This window comes from Triticum aestivum, chromosome 6D (genome assembly GCF_018294505.1).
Source record: "Triticum aestivum cultivar Chinese Spring chromosome 6D, IWGSC CS RefSeq v2.1, whole genome shotgun sequence".
NCBI classification, from domain to species: Eukaryota; Viridiplantae; Streptophyta; class Magnoliopsida; order Poales; family Poaceae; genus Triticum; species Triticum aestivum.
The window spans coordinates 459,295,436-459,314,374 of NC_057811.1; the positions used below are offsets into that span (position 1 = coordinate 459,295,436).

Below are 18,939 nucleotides of genomic sequence, written 5' to 3' on the forward strand. Positions count from 1 at the left end.
ATTGTCCCGGCAAATGAGTTTTTTTTGGGAGAAAACTGATAACTAAAGGGAAAATATTGTAGGATTCCTATGGTTCGGGTTTAGGGCCTTGGGAGACATGATTGACTTAGCATAGACAAAGTCAGAAATAAAATTTCCGTGTTAGTTTTTTTTTGGAACATTGTATAAATCAGACGCACCAATGGATAATTGACTCTGTTTCGTACTCCCTCCATTCCAAAACAATTGAAGTTCTAGGTTTGTCCTAAGTCAGATATGCTTATGTTTGACCAAGTTTATATGATAATATATTAACTCCTGGAACACCCAGTTTGTCTCATGAGATTCTTTACAAAATATATTTTTGTACTATGCGTATTTGGTGTAGTAGATCTCAACACATTTTTATATGGATAAATCTGGCCAAACCTAAACAAGGCTGGCTTAGGAAAAATCTTAAACTTCAATTATTTCACAATGTAGGGAGTACATACTCTTGTGGGTACTACAACCATGTCTAGTGCACTTTTTACTGTGGAAAACAATTGCCGTTTTTTTTACCGAAAAAAGAGATTTCATTGTCTAGAGGAAAACAAGTGAATTTCCAAAACAAAAATAGCAACGTCAAAAACCAAGCTTCGGTGGCTGATCGAGAAGTGAAAAGAGAGAGGGAAGAAAGTGCTTGTCACTACGAAAATCCAACTCGGTGCCCGAGCTCATCTGAGCCCGGTGAACAATACCGTGATTTAAAATAGAATAAATATAAAAAATCGATTTCTTTTTGCAAGCAAGATGTGCATGTGCGTGATGTTTCGTTCAAAATTTGGTGATGTTTGGACATTCGAGTAGCGCCCGGCAAAAAAGACAAATCCAGGCATGAACAGTGCTGTTTTTCAAAAGTTTCTCTCATACCTGAATTTGTTTTTTTTGTCATGAGCTTCTCGAATGTTCAAACTTGTCCAAATTTGACACAGACATTACGCACTCAAACATGTTTCACCACAAAAAAAAATTAGAATTTTTTAAATTTGTTTTCTATTTTAAATCACGTTATTGTTCACTCCGGGCTAGTATGATGAACATTGAACCCGGGAGCCGAAACGCTGCTGCTCGTCACTAGGGCTACCGCTTTTCTTTTATCCCCCTAGCAACGCAACGGTACAATTTCATCGGTAGGCGAGCTGGTGCTTGGTGGTGGTGGTAGGCCACTCGCTGTGGAGCGCCGTGCCGTGCCGTGCCGCGGCAGTTTTTAATCACTGCTTACGCACTCGCTTAATCCCCGCAATCAAACACGGCACGCAGCTAAAGGAGTGGGAGGAGAAATGATGCTCCCCATGAAGTGGCTTAGCTTAGCTTAGCTAGTGACCGATCGATCGGCCGGCCATTGGAGGAGAAGCATTCGGTCGTGGATCAGGCAAAAAACAAATTAAAAAGGTGGAAAAGAGGAAAGGTGGAAAGCGGAACTGTAGTACTCACTGAGATTTACTTTTAACCTTTTAATAACTCATGGAATTGATTATGATCAAGTTCCCCATTTATCAGCGTACCAGTAACTACTTGAGTTAAGTAAAAATAACAATGTCAACATAAAAATGGTTTAGATTCTAAAAAGATAAAAACGTTAATTTGGCAAAAAAACATAAAAAAATGTTTCTTAAATGAAATAAAAATTCCGATTTGTTTATTTTTCCCGGTCAGACGCGTCGCGTAAGAAAAGTTTGGTCCAGCCAGGCAGGCACCGAGCAACGTTGCTTTCATCGGGTGAACCGCGCGAGAGAGACCGAGACCCGTCTCCGTTTTCCTCCTCCCTCGTCTCCCCTCCCCTTCCCTTGCCTTCCCCGCACGCACGGGCACGCCCGCCCTACGCGATCGCGACCTCGATTCGGGACCCCCTCCGGCAGGCGCGGCGGCGGCGCCAATTCTCCGGCCGCGACGACGAGGTCAGCAGCATCGGCCCCGCTTCCCCCTTGGTTCCCTTTGATCCTGTCATCCCGTCGGTTTTGGGTTCGGGGTGCGCCGCGTATTTGGGGGGAGTCGCGGGGCATTGTTCCGGGAGAGAGGCGAAGCGGCGGCCGTGTCCCGATCGATCGCCTGTCGGAGCCGGCCGGCTGGGTTGGGGCTCGCGAAAGCTGCCGAGATGTCGCATGGCTTCATGTCTCGTCCTCCGGATTTCTTCATCAAGTTATAAATAAACAGCGGCGCGGCTCGTCGTGGGGTGGGTCTCGGTCTCGTTGGCGCGGGCCGCCGGCGCCGATCGCCTCCTCGAGCCTCCAATCAGATTGGAGTAGTATTTTATTTCATTTATTTTTTGTCCTGGAACGAACAGCTTCTGGAGCGTCCGTTTCCTCCCTGGCTCGCGTTGCAGCGCTTGACCCGCTCGCTCGGCTTCCTTCCCTGACTGCGACGACGAGGGAGCGGGGAGCAGAGGAGAGGAGGCCCCGCCATCTGCCGCACGCGCGCGAGCTAGCCGTTGCCATCGCTCTGCCTCTGGCTCCATCCAGCACAACGGCAACATTCCATTTCTCTTTTCATACTCCCACTTTTTTACCACACAATTCTTAATGCTTTTTACTACCCGCCACACAGAAAGAGCAAGCGACAGAGATGGCCCCCTCCTACCACTTGCATTCATCTCCTTAATTAATCTCAAGTACTTACTTTTATTACTCCTACGCCGCAGATTAATGTGGGCTTGGGTGTACTAGTACTTGTACTAATCATCGCATTCAGTTGCAGTTAGTCGCGTCGCCCGTCGTCCTTAACCCCAGCCAACCAAGGAAGTGGTGGCCTCCCCCATTTACAACCAACCCCCTCCCCCTCCCTCTCTCTCTCCTCTGCCTCCGTTTCTCTCTCCTCGGCGTGGCTCCGCCATTACTCGGCTTGCTGGAGCTGGGCAGCGCGGGCGTGGAGTTCCCGTGAGCTCCCTCCCTCCCTCCCTCCATCAGGCGCAGAGCGAGCCAGCACTGAGTCACTAGCCCCCCTCGCCACCACCACCACCAACCCGCTCCCTCCCCCGAAAGAGACGCCCCGATTCCTACGACGCGTACGTAAATTATTACTCCTCCCAAAGGTGGGAGGGGAATTCCATTCCTCCGGAAAACAACCTCCGGCCCTCTCATCCCCTTTTCTTTTCTTCCACCCGCCGAATCGCCTCCGCTCCGTCGCCGATCTGGTCCGAATTCCCGTCCGATTCTGCGGGATTAATCTGCCGGTTGGTTGCTGGTCCTTGTCTGAGCCACATTGGCTTGTCTTGTGTTTGCAGGCGCTGGCGGGCGGATTGGTGCTGGCTCCGTGGCGGCGCTGTCAATGCGGGTGGCTCTGACTGACCCCGACCCCGGCCGGTGGTTGCCTTGCGCCGATGGGGGACGCCTGCGGCCCGCCCGTGCCGCTGCCGCCGCAGAAATCTGACGCCAACGCCCACGACGACGCGCCTCCGGTGACGCAGCGCAGGCCGGCGACCCCGCGGCGGCACCCCTCGCCGAATGCCGCCCCCGCGGCGCCCGCCACACCGAGGAGGCACCCCTCGCCGAATGCTGCCCTGGCGGCCCCCACTACCCCGAGGCGGCACCCCTCGCCGAATGCCGCTACGGGGGTGGCCGGGTCGCAGGCCAAGAGGTCCCAGTCCACCGAGCGGCGGTCCGGGAGCACTGCGAGGCCGGCCTCCGGCGGTGGCTCCAGGGCGGCTGCCCCGTCCAGGATCTCCGCCCCGACGTCGCCGCCCTCCAGCCCGTCCTCGTCCTCCTCCAGCTCCTCCACGCCCGTGCGCGACGCCGTCTCCGACACGCAGAGCGCCCCGAGGAGGCTGTCCGGCGGCGGCCGGGCCCCCGACGGGCTGTGGCCGTCAATGCGGAGCCTCTCCTCCTCGCTCCAGCTCGAGCCCAGGGACCGGAGGGCCGCGGATCAGGCCAGGGCGAGGGACGCGTCGGCGGCGGCCGACAGGAAGAGGAGCCCGATGAGGGGGCGGACCGGCGGCGGCGAGCAGCCGGAGAACCCGCACCCCAGGGTGATTGACCACCACCGCTGGCCGGCCATGATGGGGGGCAGGGTGTCCGGCAGCGCCATGTCGAGGAGCGTGGATCTCACTGACAAGATGCACAGGCCACGCGGCGGGGCTTCGCCCAAGAGGACGGCGTCCATTTCATCCGCCGCAAGCGCCCTGTCAAGAAGCATTGATCTCGCCGACAAAATCGATCGATTGGTCTCTTCATCAAGAGGGGAGGAGTCACCTAGAAGATCATCTGCTTCAAATGGCACAGCTGATACATCAAAAAGCAGCATCACTGATGGTAAAGATGCCAGACCTGCAGCCATGGCAGTTCCATCGAGAGGGATGGTTTCTCCTGTGAGAACAGCAAGGGCCCTGTCCAAGAGCATGGATCTTACTGAAAGAGATTACAGTATGCTCTCCTCGGCAGTTTCATCGTCCTCAGTATCAAGTGTGTCCAATGCTACATCGCAAACCACAAAGTCTTCTGAGAAACCGAATGGCCGTGCTTCTTCCCCGGCCTCGTCACGGGGACGTTCACCTAGAACATCAGCAGCATCTGGTGGCAGCATTGGTGCTATATCAAAAAACACCGATGTCCCTGGAAAAGATAAGAGACCAGCTTCATCTAGAGGGACTTCGCCAAGAAGGCCACTTGCTTCTGATGGCGTTAATGCTGTTGTAAAAAATATGGATTTTTCTGAGAAGGATAGCAGGACAGTCATCTCCTCGGTTCCATCTCGAGCGGTATCTTCCCCAAGGAGAAGACAGGCCTCTGATGGTATTGATGTTATACGAAGAAGCGCAGATTTTTCTGAAAAAGATAACAGACCATCCACATCATCTTCACTGCGTGGGGTTTCTCCACGAAGAAGGCTTGGTTCTGATGGTTTCAGTGGTATATCAAAAGGGGTGGATTGTGCTGATAAAGCTAGCACACCATCCACCTCATCAGCGGCATCGCGAGGTGTTGCACCAAGAACTCAAGTGATATCTGATTGTGTTGGTACTACATCAAAGGGCAAGGATTCTGCTGATAAAGATAATAGACCATCAACCTCATATGCTACATCAAGAGGTATGTCACCACGAAGAAGGCTTGCATCTGATGGTATTAGCTCCATTTCAAGTAACATCAACTTCGCTGAAAAGGATGGCAGAACTGTGGCCTCTTTAGTCGCACATCGAGGGATCTCAACAATAAGGCGTCTTGCGTCTGATGGTGTTGATATTATACCAAAGAGTATGGATACCCCTGAGAAAGATGTCAGACCCTCCACTTCATCCGGTTCAAGAGGTCTTTCGCCAAGAAGAAGACTTGCCTCTGATGCTGTCAATGTTATATCCAAACGCATGGATCTTTCTGAAAAAGATACCAGACCTGCCACCTTGTCAGCTGCATCACGGGGAGTTTCACCAAGAAGAAGACTCGCCTCTGATAATGTAGAAGCAATGTCAAAGAGCTCAGATTCTGTTGAAAAAGAAACAAGATCATCTGCTTCGTCGATGGCATCACGAGGGGTTTCACCAAGAAGAAGACTTGCCTCTGATAATGTAGAAGCAATATCAAAGAGCTCAGATTTTGTTGAAAAAGAAACAAGACCATCCACTTCATCAATGGCATCACGAGGGGTTTCACCAAGAAGAAGACTCGCCTCTGATAGTGTAGATGGTATATCGAAGAGCTCAGATTTTGTTGAAAAAGAAACAAGACCATCCACTTCGTCAGTGGCATCACGGGGGGTTTCGCCAAGAAGAAGACTCGCCTCTGATAGTGTAGAAGCTACATCAAAGAGCTCAGATTTTGTTGAAAAAGAAACAAGATCATCCACTTCGTCGGTGGCATCACGGGGGGTTTCACCAAGAAGAAGACTCGCCTCTGATAGTGTAGAAGCTATATCGAAGAGCTCAGATTTTGCTGAAAAAGAAACAAGACCATCCACTTCATCAGTAGCATTACGGGGGGTTTCACCAAGAAGAGGACTTGCCCCTGATAGTGTAGAAGCTATATCGAAGAGCTCAGATTTTGTTGAAAAAGAAACCAGATCGTCCACTTCGTCAGTGGCATCACGAGGGGTTTCACCAAGAAGACGACTTGCGTCGGATGGTGCAAATACTTTACTGAAGAGCACTGATTTTTCTGGTAAAGACTACAGGCCATCAACCTCGTCAGCTGCATCACGAGGGACTTCACCAAGAAGCAGGGTTGCCTCTAATTCCGTTGATGCCCTGTCGAGAAGTATGAATTTTGCTGATAAAGAGAGCAGACCCTCCACCTCATCAGTAGCATCACGTGGGACTCTACAGAGAGGCGTGCTTGCTTCTGGTAGCATTGTGGATCCTGTGGATAATGGTAGTGAACGATCCACCTCATCGGCTGCATCTGGTGGGACTTCAGACAGTAGACTTGATGGTACTGATGCTCAAGTAGAAGCCATCCAGTTTACTGAGGAAGTTAATTCAGTAACTCCAGATGGCTGTAGTGATGATACTTCAGAAAGCATGTATTCTGGTAATGTAGGCACAGGTGCATCATCCTTGTCCATTGCGGTGCAAGATAGACAACCAAGCAGATCTGTTTCTGATGTCAGTGAGGATATGTCACAGAGTGTGGATGCAACTCAAAAACATGACAGAGCCATCTCGGTAAAGGTTCCATCTCGAGGAACTTCTCCAAGAAGGCGACTTGCATCTGATGGCATTAATACTATGCTCAAAAGCATGGATTTTGCTGAGAAAGATAAGAGACCCATGACCATGTCAGTATCATCACGTGGAAGGTCACCAAGAAGACCAGCAAGAGTGGACTCTGCTAATATAATGTCAAAAAGCATGGATTTTTCTGATAAATGTAATGGACAAATATCTTCAATAATTCCATCACGAGCGGTTTCTACACGAAAAATACTTGGACCAGATGGTGCTAATGCCATGTCAAGAAGCGTGGATCTGACTGATAACTTCAGACAACCAGTCTCTTCAACAGTGCAACCAAGTAGAGTTTCACCAAGGAAGATGCCTTCTGCGAGCTCAGGTTCTGCCAATGGAAATGGAAGTCAAGAGGAAAATGCCAGTTCAAGTCCAGATGCACCTTCAAATAATTCAGAAAGATTTGCACCTCCAAAGCAGTTGGCAAGGACACTGTCTTCACCATCACGTGGTCTACTACGTCCTTCATCACCAACCAAGGCTTCATCAACATCATCACTTGCCTCTAGGAGGTTGCCGAGCCCATTGAGGATTCGACCTTCAACACCTGTCTCACCATGTAGTTCTGGTAGATCCGATTCTCCCTCTTCTCTTCTCAGCTACATTGGTGATGCAACAAGAGGAAAGAAGAGCCCAAGCCACATGGAAGATGCCCATCAGTTGCGCCTCCTGTATAATAGGAACTTGCAATGGCGTTTTACAAATGCTTATGTGGATGAAATGCTATCAATCCAGAAGATGGGTGCCGAGGTAAACACTCTAAAGTTACCCCTTAACATGTATCAGTGGCCATTTATTCTAAATTGTTTCACTATATATCCTGCTTGCTAGGAAATTTTGGAAAATTATTTTTATGCTTGGTCTAAACTCAAGTTCATTTTGTACTGTATGATATTGTCATTACATGTACATGAGCTTAGTTTATTTTTCTTACTTTATTTTTTCATTTGAAGCAGACTATGCTCTACAGTGTATGGGATAGTAATTCAAGGATGTCTGACTCTATGGTTACGAAAAGGAGTTATGTTGAAAGGCTGAGGCAAGAGGTCAAATTGGGAATAGTGCTGAAACAACAAGTAAGATATGTTGAGATCTCTGATATTTTAGGCACTTGTTTCTCCTGATGGTATTGGTTAGCCTAAGATTTGTGTTATAGTTGTGCAAGGTTTAATAGTGTAACTAACATATGCAACATCTGTTTAAAACACTAGTGAAGTAATAACATTGTGGGCATTAGTACAGTGCATCAAGGCAGCAGCGCAACAAGTAACCTTCTTCCAGCATTTCATATTTTTACCTGGCTTTTCAGAGTAGATAGAGAAAAGAAAATTAAAATTCCCGATCATGTCTGTTTTGGTTGAGATAGATTGTCCTAGTAAAACGGTTGCATTGTTTGTAGAAATATGTTCATGGTACAGAAATGTGGGACACTCTACAAGTCTATATCTTCATTTCCAAACCCTGCCACTGGTTGGAAGACTAAGTTTACATGTTTCCGTACTAGTGTTTTTTTTTTCATGAAGCAAGTTTTATATTCTGTGGAGGTGCACAAGTGCTCACTGCTATTTAGCACAAGATAAAACTACCTGTGTTGAAGCTTGTGTTGCTTCATGAGTCCGACCTCACTATTGCATCTTTTGTTTTCATGATGCAGATGGACTACCTCGACCACTGGGCAGAGTTGCAAACAGATCATTCTACTTCTTTGTCCGGTGCAATTGAAGCTCTTAGAGCAAGTACATTGCGCCTTCCAGTTACAGGAGGAGCAAAGGTATCACCATTCACCAGTTCGCTTTCCAAGACATGAACCCTTCTAGAACTAGAAAACATAATACTTGAAGTATGATGACTCCTGGAGTAAAGCTAACTTCTGTACATGCTAAACAAGTCTTCCGTTTGATTCTTTGCTGTTTTATCTGTGAAATGCTTAGTGATTCTTACTGTTTACTTCTTGCAGGCTGATGTACTTACTGTTAAGAATGCTGTCAGTTCAGCAGTTGACATTATGCAAGCAATGGGCTCTTCTGTTTGCAACTTGCTATCGAAGGTAAAATAGAAGGCCTATTTTCTGCTACTGCTGCATAATTGGCAACTTTGGTAAAACTGATATGTTTCAGTGGATGCAAAATTACTTAGTTGTTTTCCTGAAATACTACCATATGAAGAACCTATACTTTCCATTGTAATTTGATATTTCAATTCATACAAGTTTAATCATAGCATAGGTTAATAGGACAATTTGTGATCATTGAACTGGTGGCTAGGAAAAAAAAAATAATCTATAATTAGCATTGGCACACTCGCGTTTCTTGTGCCTACAAGGCTACAGCCATTCAGTTATTATGATTCAATGGAGGTCCTGATTGTTAGAGTTGTGATAGTGCTGTTTGTGGTATCATGTGGCTGCAATGATTGCGAGAGGGTGGTGACATTATGCTAGCTTTCTGGCCAGTCCACTTCTGCCAAGCTGGTAGTCTCGTACTGCTAGCAGGAAAACCATAAGTTAGTGCATGGACAAAATTTAACTACTCTTATGCAAACTTGACCGTTCCAGATGATCTTTCCTTCCAAATCCAACATGTCAAATTATTGGAGATTGATGTTTGAGTTCTGGCATTACTATGGAAGTGGATGCTGATTTTCTATGCTTGCTACACTGTTTGGATCAATTCATTGATTGCCATAATCTTCTGGTAATTAAGCATTTCTAATAAATAACGCCGTTAGGTGTCTAACCATTGACCTGTGCTCTGCAGTTAGAGGCTACACACTCTCTGGTTACAGAACTCTCAGCTGTTGCTGCTAAAGAAAGCACTACCCTTAATGAGTACAGAGAACTCTTGGGTACAGCGGCAGCACTGCAGGTACAAGCTTGATATATTATTTATTCATCTCATCATCATTTCTCTTGTTCTGACTTGGGGATACATTGTCGAATGCTACTTCCATGTATCAAATATAATTATTTAGCTTGTTAAGGGCACATATGCATGAATGATATTTTTATCTACTCCTAATGAGTATCCTCGCTGAGGATAATATAATAGTTTTGTACAATAACTGATTATCAAAGTCCCAAAAGGTCATAGGTGCTTGAAACAGTTAAATAAGATGCCAACATATGCTGAGACACTGACTGAAACATAAGCAATTGTTTTAATCTTTTCTATTTGGCATGATATTTTTAATATTGCCGGATTTCTCATCACTTTGATGCTGGAAATGCTTTTTGAGTGGATCAGTTTCTAGATAACGTAGTCCTATTGTTATTTTTGATGAATATCAAAAGCTACATTCATGTCAGTAAGATAATATATAGGCTGCTGTTCCAGGCTTGAAGCTGCAACAAAAAAGGGTGTGCTTTGCTGTTCAATCTAACTTGTACCCTTATCTTCCTCTGAGCAGGTCCACGAGTCCAGCCTAAGGACACAACTCATACAAGAAACAGAGTGAACAACTTAATCCCTTGTATGTCTAACTAAGAAGATAGAGGTAACCACACCATTCATTAGTTCTCTGTAACCGTAACGTGAATATGTGTATCTTCAGTTTGTTCCCCACCCCCCTTTCTTTTTCTTCCCCTTTGTTAGGTACCCCCAAATTTCTCTTTTTTTTTCATTTCTACCTCCCATGCCCTTTTCTATTTGTACAACCTGCATGGAAGAGAAGTCAGCAAGAAAAATCATGGATTCACCATGACGACGGACCTGTCAGTGTTATTTTGTATAGCAGCTCACAAACTGAGGATGTTGAGGTTCCGAAAACCTTAAAGCCCGTTGTAAATTATAGCAGCTCCTCTGCCTTTTGTCGTTGTAACTTGTATCGCGGTAACAGTAGTAGAATGTTTGGTAGCAGATTATCTATTGCAGGTTCCCAGGCCACCAATGGGAACATCTAACCTAACACCACAGGGTAGTAGATGATGACAGGTTCCTGGTACACTGACTTCATTTACCTACACGTTTGTGGTCGCCGTCTCAAGAGAATACGGTGACGCTTTCTTGATATGTCAATGTTCTCAGCTCTATGAAATGTGTGGTTTGTCTCTTTTTTACTGCTCATTATAGTGCTGGAACTGTATGGCTTGTGTTGATTCTAGTGATGCTCTAAGGTGTTTATGCACATGGAGGTTGTCGCCTTTCGGTGCATGAGTGAATCTTGGCACACTTAGCTGATGTTGATGGCTGAACATACTTTTGTCCTCAAAGAATGTATACAACTAGTTTAGTTAGGCCCTACGCCATCATCCTGCATTGCTTAGGTTGACAGCCACTGTTTAGCCCATGATTTTTTTATCAGTTGCAAAGGAAAATGGGTCCTCCTTTGGAGGTGTGGGGCGCATGATGATAGCGAGATATTTTTCCTCTATCTTTGAATTTTTTATATTGTTCATAAGATAAGAGATGATGGTATCCCATGTAGATCAGCAACTTTCATCGCCATACTCTACAGGGGATAACCAATTGATTGTGTCCTTGATGATGATGCACATGCCTTGCTTTTGCCGTACGTGTCTGGTTGACGTTGTTCACAGGCTTTACTTTGCAACGGACGTGTTGTGAAATTTGATTCAGTTTGGAACTTCATTTTTGGCTTAAAATGAATTAGAGACACATAACAGTGCACTTAACCAAATGAGCAAGACAGTTTGGGCTTTATGGAACAGTTGTGGTTGAAACTTGAAACGCACGTTAAAAAAATGTACTTATACTTGAAAAAAAATGAAAACTAGATAGAAATTACTCTCCCTCTTCTCCGGCACTTCCAGCCAAATGTTGAAAAAATCCGAAAGCAACCATTTGATAAACAAGATACGACTACTGATCTTCTCCACAGCACCGACAAGGATTTACAACGACAGCGCCAAAACAAAACCTTGCTGACAACAATGCCGGACCAGGCAATACAAGTGAACTTTCCTAACAGTCTCCGTGACTGTGACTGTTACTGACTCACTTACTGCACGGTCCCAAGCCGTTTAGTAGATTCCGTTGGTACAATGCGAGATGATGATTCGAGGCCCCTAAACCAAAATGTTCACATGGTAGCCCCCAGCTTCTTGATATCACAGGGTTTTGTTCTGTCTGACTCCCCAGGCAAGGACGGCGAGTACAAGTACAATAGCACCATCCTTGTATTTACATGAACAGTATTGGTACCTATCATCATCAGGCAAGTGAATTTGCCACAAGGGTCAACATAACGGTTAGTATCATCAAATCATGGTAGATGATAAGTTGATAATTAATAACATAAAGGACAGAAATTACAGAAGTTGTACAAAACACGTAGCAAGTTCACTCAAGGAAAAAGACTCCAGTTGCACGAGAATGGTCCTCTCATGAACAGAAATTTGCCCTTAGTCCATTGACAGCTTCAATGCGGCTAAGCTGCTCAGGTGACAGGACACTAACTATGGTGGCATGGCCGTAGTGCTCCCGAGCTTTGCTTGCCTGATTCTTATACTTGGCACTTAAGCTTCACAAGCTTTAATTAACATTTTTGCGGACCTTAAGTACAATGCATATCTTACAAACTATTATCGGGAACCAAAACCATCCAATTATCTTCCCTTCAATTTCTTTCTCTTCTAGTTTCAGAGGTCACTTTCAGTAAAAGGTTTATTGATGGCCAATCTAGATGATTATTCAGTCTTTTGTAACAAAGAATGTCATAAAGATATCGGAAACCAGTTTTTGGTCCCTACTGTGTAACTTTTGTTGTTCCAAATGGATATTCAAGTACATAGCGCAAATCAGGGCATCAAGAAAAGCACCAAATGATACTAAACATAATTAAGTACTACCTCCGTTCGGAAATAAGTGACGTGGGTTAGTTCAAATTTGAACTAAAACCACGTCACTTATTTCCGAACGGAAGGAATATTAGACAAGATGCGACAATATATTGTTTAGAACTATAGAATACCTTCTAAAATCAGAGACGGCACCCTTGGGCTTTACAGCTAAATCAAACATTTGCTGAGACTTCTGTCTCAGGTTCCTTACTTTCCACCAGTTGTTCTATCGCGAGCTCATCCCCGTCCAAACTACTTCCCTCCAGTTGTTCCATCACGAGCTCATCCCCGTCCAAACTACTTCCCTCCAGTTGTTCGATCACAGTGTCGTCCCCATCCAATTCATCCTCTGATTGGTCCGTCTCTCCTTCCACAGTGTCCTTTTTGCTGACCCCATCTTGCTCTTTCTGTATGGCTAGTTTATTGGGTACAAGAATCAAATATATATTCCTCTCCGCAAAATTCTTACTTCCTTCTGTCGCTAGCTGAAATATGATTAGCAAAATTAATAGCTTGAAACTAGCTGATTCAACTAATAGGTAATATGCACTGTAGCAAAAGTGAAGAATAAAAACCATTTGCTCTGAAAATGAAAGAGGTTTTTTAAAGAGATAATAGGAAAATCCATGCTCTTATAGTCTTATTCTAGGCATAATAAACAAAGTATAACCTAAATTACCTCACCAACATCAGTTTGGAATCTTCTGAGAAGTTCAATCGCTTGTTTTTTGTACAAGTTCTCCCGACCTTTCAAGTTCACCACTATCTTAACCTGAAACAATGGTGGTCTAAAGTAAGTTTAACCACCTAAAAGTAATAAACATAAAAACAATAGTAGTGATAATATTAATAATAATTTCTATCACCTTGTCACCGGCTTTAAGAAATTTCTTTGCAGCTCTAAGTCTCACACTATAATCATGGATATCAATGTTGTACCTGCCAAGAAAATGCATAAAGATTCCAACATCACTTTAAGTTACAAACACAAGCAACAATTGTTAATTATTAAGAGCTATCCGGTGCCAAAGCCAAATTGTATCTAGCAATATTTTGTTACTTTCATCATGCGAAATAGCTAAGGACAGTTCCAACAACTCTGTCTACACCATTCTTTTGATTCCATTATGCCTAATCTAACCAAGTTCATCAAAATACTTCCGTTTTCGAAACACTAGAAGCATAAAGGTGATAACATAAAGAACACTTGTTTGGCATGTAACTTGGTAAGTGCATATCGACATGATCAGTACCCCATTTTCAGCTCTTTCAAGCCCATGCGTTTTGCTGTAAAGAGTAGACACCAGGGAAGAGGCAACACATATTAGCATAGTGAACACATTTGGATGGAAAATAAAATGAGTTAGTAGAAAAGTTTACCAACAGATCTTTTCTGCTGAACTCTTTTCTTCTTCTGTTGTTCGTACTTGTGTTTTCTGTACAAACCCAGCAAAAATAATTCTAGTAAATTCTGAAGGGCCAAATCTGGATAAAAGAAAAGATGACAAGTATTTTAAAAATATACAAACATATTTTTAACTGAAAACCGTTAGTCTTGCTAACTGAAGACCATGTGTTGTACAAAATATAGATTTGAACCGAGGGACTGTGCTAACTGAGTAACTGGCGACCTTACATTTGGATAATAGCCTATTATTGATCTAACCTGCAGATGCCATGTACAAGTTTGACATAGTGAAGCAGGGTCTCAAGTAGACAGGATAGGAGCTGCAGGACATTGTTTACTTTAATCTTTAGCTAATGAGGTAATATTCGATATACTTATGACATAGCTGCTGAAACCATTGTGAGGAAACTTGTCAAAACCAAATGACATCTTGAGGTGTGCATCCTACACTATGCATATCCTTGTTTTTGAAATAATATGTATAACCTTGTTTTACAGAGTGCTTAAACATACCTAGAAGTGTACTATCAATAAACATGATTTCATAATGGAAATTGATCAGATAAGAAGTGAAATTGTCAGGTGTTCACTGCAACATACTTGTAATCTTTCTCTTCAAAGAGTCGGAGTACTGGAGGATCTCCATCTAGTGACAATATTGCCTGAAATTAGAGAAATATAAACCATCCCAATTTGTGTAAAAATATTAGCACTAGTAATGCATGTCCTAACAAGATACGGCTTGAGTTAGTGTCTTGTTAAACATGAGTGCACCTTGCAAAGTAAGGACTTCTGCAGAAATACTGTGATGTTTTTGAAGATTATGCCGGTTTCATTTCTAAAAGGGGGTTATTACTATGTGAGCAATATTGTTAAATTATACTCCCTCCGTCCCAAAATAAGTGACTCAACTTTGCACTAACTTTGCCAAAGTAGTACAAAGTTGAGTCACTTATTTTGGGACGGAGGGAGTATGGTGTAAGAGATTTAGGAGTTTTAAGCTAATCTGTCCTCACAAGTTATTTCAGTCACCAATACATTAGCAACACACCTTTCCCATTCAAATGCCATGGTTTCAGCTATTTCCATTTAGTTTATAATAGCAGGACATGCCTATAAAAGCCATTGCTAAATGCTAATGAACAACTGCTTGTTCTCGCTCGTATGCTAATGAGCAACTACTTGTTCTCGCTCGTATGCTAATGTACAGTTATAGAGAAAGAAGCTAGAAGCACATGAGATGGAGAAAGTACCAGCATAAGATCATTTTCATCAGCAATTCGAACTGCCTCGCTTACAGATATAACACCAACCTGCAGAGGGACGAATGAAGGTGCGCCATCAAATACATAATCAGGTAAGAGCATTACTTACATGATTGGGCATGTGATTTACCATATTTTTCTGGGCATCCAACAGCCTGACGGTCGAAGACCTAACCAAGGGAGGCGGTTGAAATGTTAAAAGAATGAAATGAATATACAGATACGGAAGAAATCACCATACAAGACTAAATACATCACAGTTCCAGATGCTTATCTATCATGGCATCCACCTCCCATATGCCCGCGCCCTCTAACAACTACTGTAGCAAGTTATTTGGCACGCTAACACAAAACCAAGCTCTTTTCCCCCAACAGAATGTCATTGTTTTAAAAGAACATATGTTCATTTGCAGACATGAAATGAGTGTTTCAATCGGGTAACATTAATACCGCAAATAATCCAAAGAAAACTAAAATTCAGCTCCCTTGCAATTGCAAGTAATGACATGGAATCACTCGGCATTTGACGACGCAAACATGTGGGCAGCTAAGTGGAGCAGGGAAAAAATGGCGTTCGTACTGGATGCGCTCGATGTCGAGGGCGGGGTCCTGCTCCTGCTCGGGGCGGTCCCTCCGCCCGCCACCGCCCTCCTCGTCGTCTTCCTCGTCGCTCCCGTACGCGGAGTAGCGCGCGACGGCGACGAGCCGCCGCGGCCGCCCCTGCCGCGCGGCCAGCGACGACCGCGCCGAGGACGAGGGCACGGAGGCGTGGGCGGTGGAGCAGCACGGCCTGTAGGGCAGCCGCCGCGACACGGCCGGCGCGAACGCGAAGCCGGCGGCGACGCCGACCATGGCCGGTGGCGGTGGTCGGGGGTGGTGGCCGCGCCTTATCTGCTCGGTCGGAGGTTTTTGCCGCGAGCGGAGGAATCCCAAGCAACGAGTGGAGGGGATAGGCGCGGAGGTGACGTGGGAGATGATGGGGCGCTGGGCTGTGGGCCCTAGTACGCCCGGTTCTGTCTTGGGCCAAAGCTGGGCCGACAATAGGGCTGCTGATAATGTGGGCCTGGACAGATTTTAAGTTTGTGAACTTATAAATAAAAACTCCCATCGAGGAGGACCAAAGCTGAACACACGTACCCTTTCGCCGGCGCCGGCGCCGGCGCTCTATTGGATCGACCGGCAAGATGGCGGGGGGATCCTCACCCTGGAAGCTCATGGGGCAGCAGTCCAGCGCTTTTCTCCGTCGCCAAACGACCCAGGAATCTCCCGCCGACGGCGAAATCCCTAGCGCGGAAGCTGTGCTGTTGAGTCTGGAGAAGGTTCTTGCTGATCTGGAAGCGCAGGAGAGAGAGAGCTGACCAAGGTGGCCACCGGGAGCTTGGAGGATGAACAGTCGTTGCATAGAATCGAATGCAACGGATTTCTCCAAGGGTTTCTCTTGGATCAAATCGCGCCGTTGCGCCACCGGCTGTCGTCTGAGAAGAAGATTCAGGATCATCCCAGGTCCAGGGCCAAAGAGAAAAGCAATCGCGCCCACAGATTGGAGTCTGATGGTGGTGGTCATGAGTCTGAATTCAGATCACAGAGGGAGGCAGAGTCGGTGATGCTCATGGGTTTGGACACCGTTGCCAATGGGGACAGGACGGTCGAATCACACAAGCCAATGCTCCAACCTGCATATCCCAGCACCAACATATTGGGTTGTGGCGGCGACGATGAAAAGGATGAGATGGGCATGCGCAAATCAGACGCGTATTGGACTGTGAACTCGGACAAGTTGATGCTCAAACCTGCAGACACAATTGGCAGATGCTCTGTCCAAGGCTGTCCTGATCATGACGAGATGGACACACTATTGGCTAAGGAGATGGCTAGCGAGGCGGAGAGATTCGCTTCATATGTTCGCAGCTGGGAATTTGCCTGGGGCAGAACGTGCGGCTTCTTCAGAGACATGAGTGAGTGAGCAACTAACAAATCTCTCTTGTCAGGTCGCCCCTTGTATAAATGAAGATAGGGGTTCTGATTTTCCTCGAAACCATGGAAAGGGGTCAATTTACTTGATTTTCTGTGCATGTGCTTATCTAGTGATAGTTCAAGCATGTTTAATTCATTAGAACATTTCTAACACACGATTCACTTTGGTGCTGCGTGCAGCGGCGCTGAGTTCCATGCAGTTTACGCACTACACGCCGGGACAAAAACTCAACAGCGGTCCTGCGTCCGCCACTCAAACCTTGCAGATCTTCTCCATCAAGCTCACAGAAATAGCTGTCGGCCTTAAGTGGCCATTGTCTGTGTATGGCTTGGTTGCTGTCCGAGACGTCGCGGATCACAACCGCAACCTTCTCTTCTCTCGCAATAGGAGCCAGGCCCAAGAACTGAAAGAAGATGTATGTATGCTATGACTATTTTTTGATTTACCTTTAGAGACCTTGATTGCACACCTGTCCCCTTTGTTGTTGATTAATGGGATAACAATGATGATGCTTGCAGGATAGGATTTTGCGGTTGATCGGCCCATCACGCGCAATTGTGTTTACGGATAGGGTTGACTTTGAAATCCAACTGAAAGTAAAAGGTACAGGTACAAGTAAGTCTCAAGATAAAGCATTGATCAGCTATGCGGACTGTTACGACGGAGGATACGGATCCTGTGTATCAACATTTTCTGTCAGTAACTGTTTCTGCACACTGGAGTTTTGTGTGCAGACAGTCACGCGAACCTTTCAGGCCACTATCTTGGATGTCCAGGTTGTCAAAGATGATGGTTCATGGCCTTTTGAATACGGTGGTCGATTTTCCTGCTCTCCACTATCAGGGAAGTTCGTGTTCACTGATAGTGGAGTCACTCACGCTATCAATCACTCATCTAGCCAAATTGTGCTGCTTGATTCAAAAGATGGAGCATGGCTGAAACAACCTTGTGGTGGTTACCTACATATGTGGAGGCAAGTTGTTTCAGTAGAAATTGAAGGGCGGTTAGATGTTTTCATACAAGCCTACTCCAAATCTGGCGATATCGCTTCACATGGCGAGGTCCGTTTCATACCCAAATCTTGCGGCATGAGCCATGGTAAATGTGCTCTTGGTGGCTCCGAGGTATCAATTACTGTTGCTTGGTCCCTTGTTGCTACGGACAAGGGGACGATTGCAACACAGGGAAATTTGTTCGAATGTTGAACCGAGGAGATTTGTGGCGGGGAACACTGAGAAGAGAGGGCAACCCCAACCAAATTTTGTTGAAGGAGCGCTGCTATACAGCCGATTTTTGCACGATCCTGCTAATCGAACCATGCATGTGTGGGGCCAAGTGGAGGCCGGCGGCTGGATCTAGCACCGTGCAATGTATCGGCTGCTCAGTAGTTCCGTTGCTGAAGTGTCTCAGTAGTTTTGTACTCCCTCTGTAAACTAATATAAGAGTGCTTAGATAACTAAAATAGTGATCTAAACGTTCTTATATTAGTTTACGGAGGGAGTACTTGATCTCCTATGTGAAGTGTCAAACCGTTTGTGTGTATCCCCTATAACTTGTGCATGTCCATTGTCTTTTAGGTTATGTTGTGTGGAGTATTCCTGTTTTGATTAACCGGAGGTCATGTTGTCCTATTTCCTGTTGTGTAAATATTCTCTTTGCCGTTTTCGCTAGTTTTTTATTCTGTGGAATTGCTAGACGTCATGCGAGAGTAACTAATTAACGAGCGCTCTTTTGGGAGCCTCCCAATGATCACTTGCGTGGGCTAAGAACGTGCCACTTGAGACGCTCTCAGTCTCCGCCACGTGTTTCGCTCTGAGCGCT

General features: G+C 45.5%; 3 protein-coding genes across 6 annotated transcripts; 2 read left to right on the forward strand and 1 right to left on the reverse strand.

Annotated features, from left to right (window-relative positions):
* The first annotated feature begins 1,769 nt into the window (after positions 1-1,769).
* Positions 1,770-10,678, forward strand: LOC123145885 (serine/arginine repetitive matrix protein 2). Of its 3 annotated transcripts, none has more exons than XM_044565399.1 (7): positions 1,770-1,919; positions 3,242-7,423; positions 7,630-7,749; positions 8,328-8,444; positions 8,631-8,720; positions 9,430-9,537; positions 10,079-10,678. In XM_044565399.1, the coding sequence occupies exons 2-7, from the start codon at positions 3,338-3,340 to the stop codon at positions 10,124-10,126; spliced, it is 4,569 nt and encodes a 1,522-aa protein (XP_044421334.1). In that variant the 5' UTR covers positions 1,770-1,919; positions 3,242-3,337; the 3' UTR covers positions 10,127-10,678. The 3 variants fall into 3 exon arrangements, with proteins under 3 accessions (XP_044421334.1, XP_044421332.1, XP_044421333.1); XM_044565397.1 differs by lacking the exon at positions 1,770-1,919 and adding an exon at positions 2,790-3,151; XM_044565398.1 differs by lacking the exon at positions 1,770-1,919 and adding an exon at positions 2,792-3,022.
* A 706-nt stretch (positions 10,679-11,384) lies between these two features.
* On the reverse strand, positions 11,385-16,092 carry LOC123145886 (translation initiation factor IF3-4, chloroplastic). 2 transcript variants are annotated; one of them, XM_044565400.1, is made up of 10 exons: positions 15,724-16,090; positions 15,274-15,313; positions 15,132-15,191; positions 14,479-14,540; positions 13,851-13,906; positions 13,724-13,757; positions 13,337-13,409; positions 13,150-13,242; positions 12,602-12,955; positions 11,385-11,832 (listed from the first exon to the last, which is right to left on the reverse strand). In XM_044565400.1, exons 1-9 carry the CDS (start codon positions 15,993-15,995, stop codon positions 12,644-12,646), a joined length of 1,002 nt encoding a protein of 333 aa, XP_044421335.1. In that variant the 5' UTR covers positions 15,996-16,090; the 3' UTR covers positions 11,385-11,832; positions 12,602-12,643. The 2 variants fall into 2 exon arrangements, with proteins under 2 accessions (XP_044421335.1, XP_044421336.1); XM_044565401.1 differs by lacking the exon at positions 11,385-11,832 and having other exon boundaries at positions 12,599-12,955; positions 15,724-16,092.
* Positions 16,093-16,133: 41 nt separating this feature from the next.
* LOC123145887 (uncharacterized) lies at positions 16,134-18,729 on the forward strand. The gene is made up of 3 exons (XM_044565402.1): positions 16,134-17,098; positions 17,298-17,533; positions 17,637-18,729. Exons 1-3 carry the CDS (start codon positions 16,747-16,749, stop codon positions 18,321-18,323), a joined length of 1,275 nt encoding a protein of 424 aa, XP_044421337.1. The 5' UTR covers positions 16,134-16,746; the 3' UTR covers positions 18,324-18,729.
* The last annotated feature ends 210 nt before the right edge of the window (positions 18,730-18,939 follow it).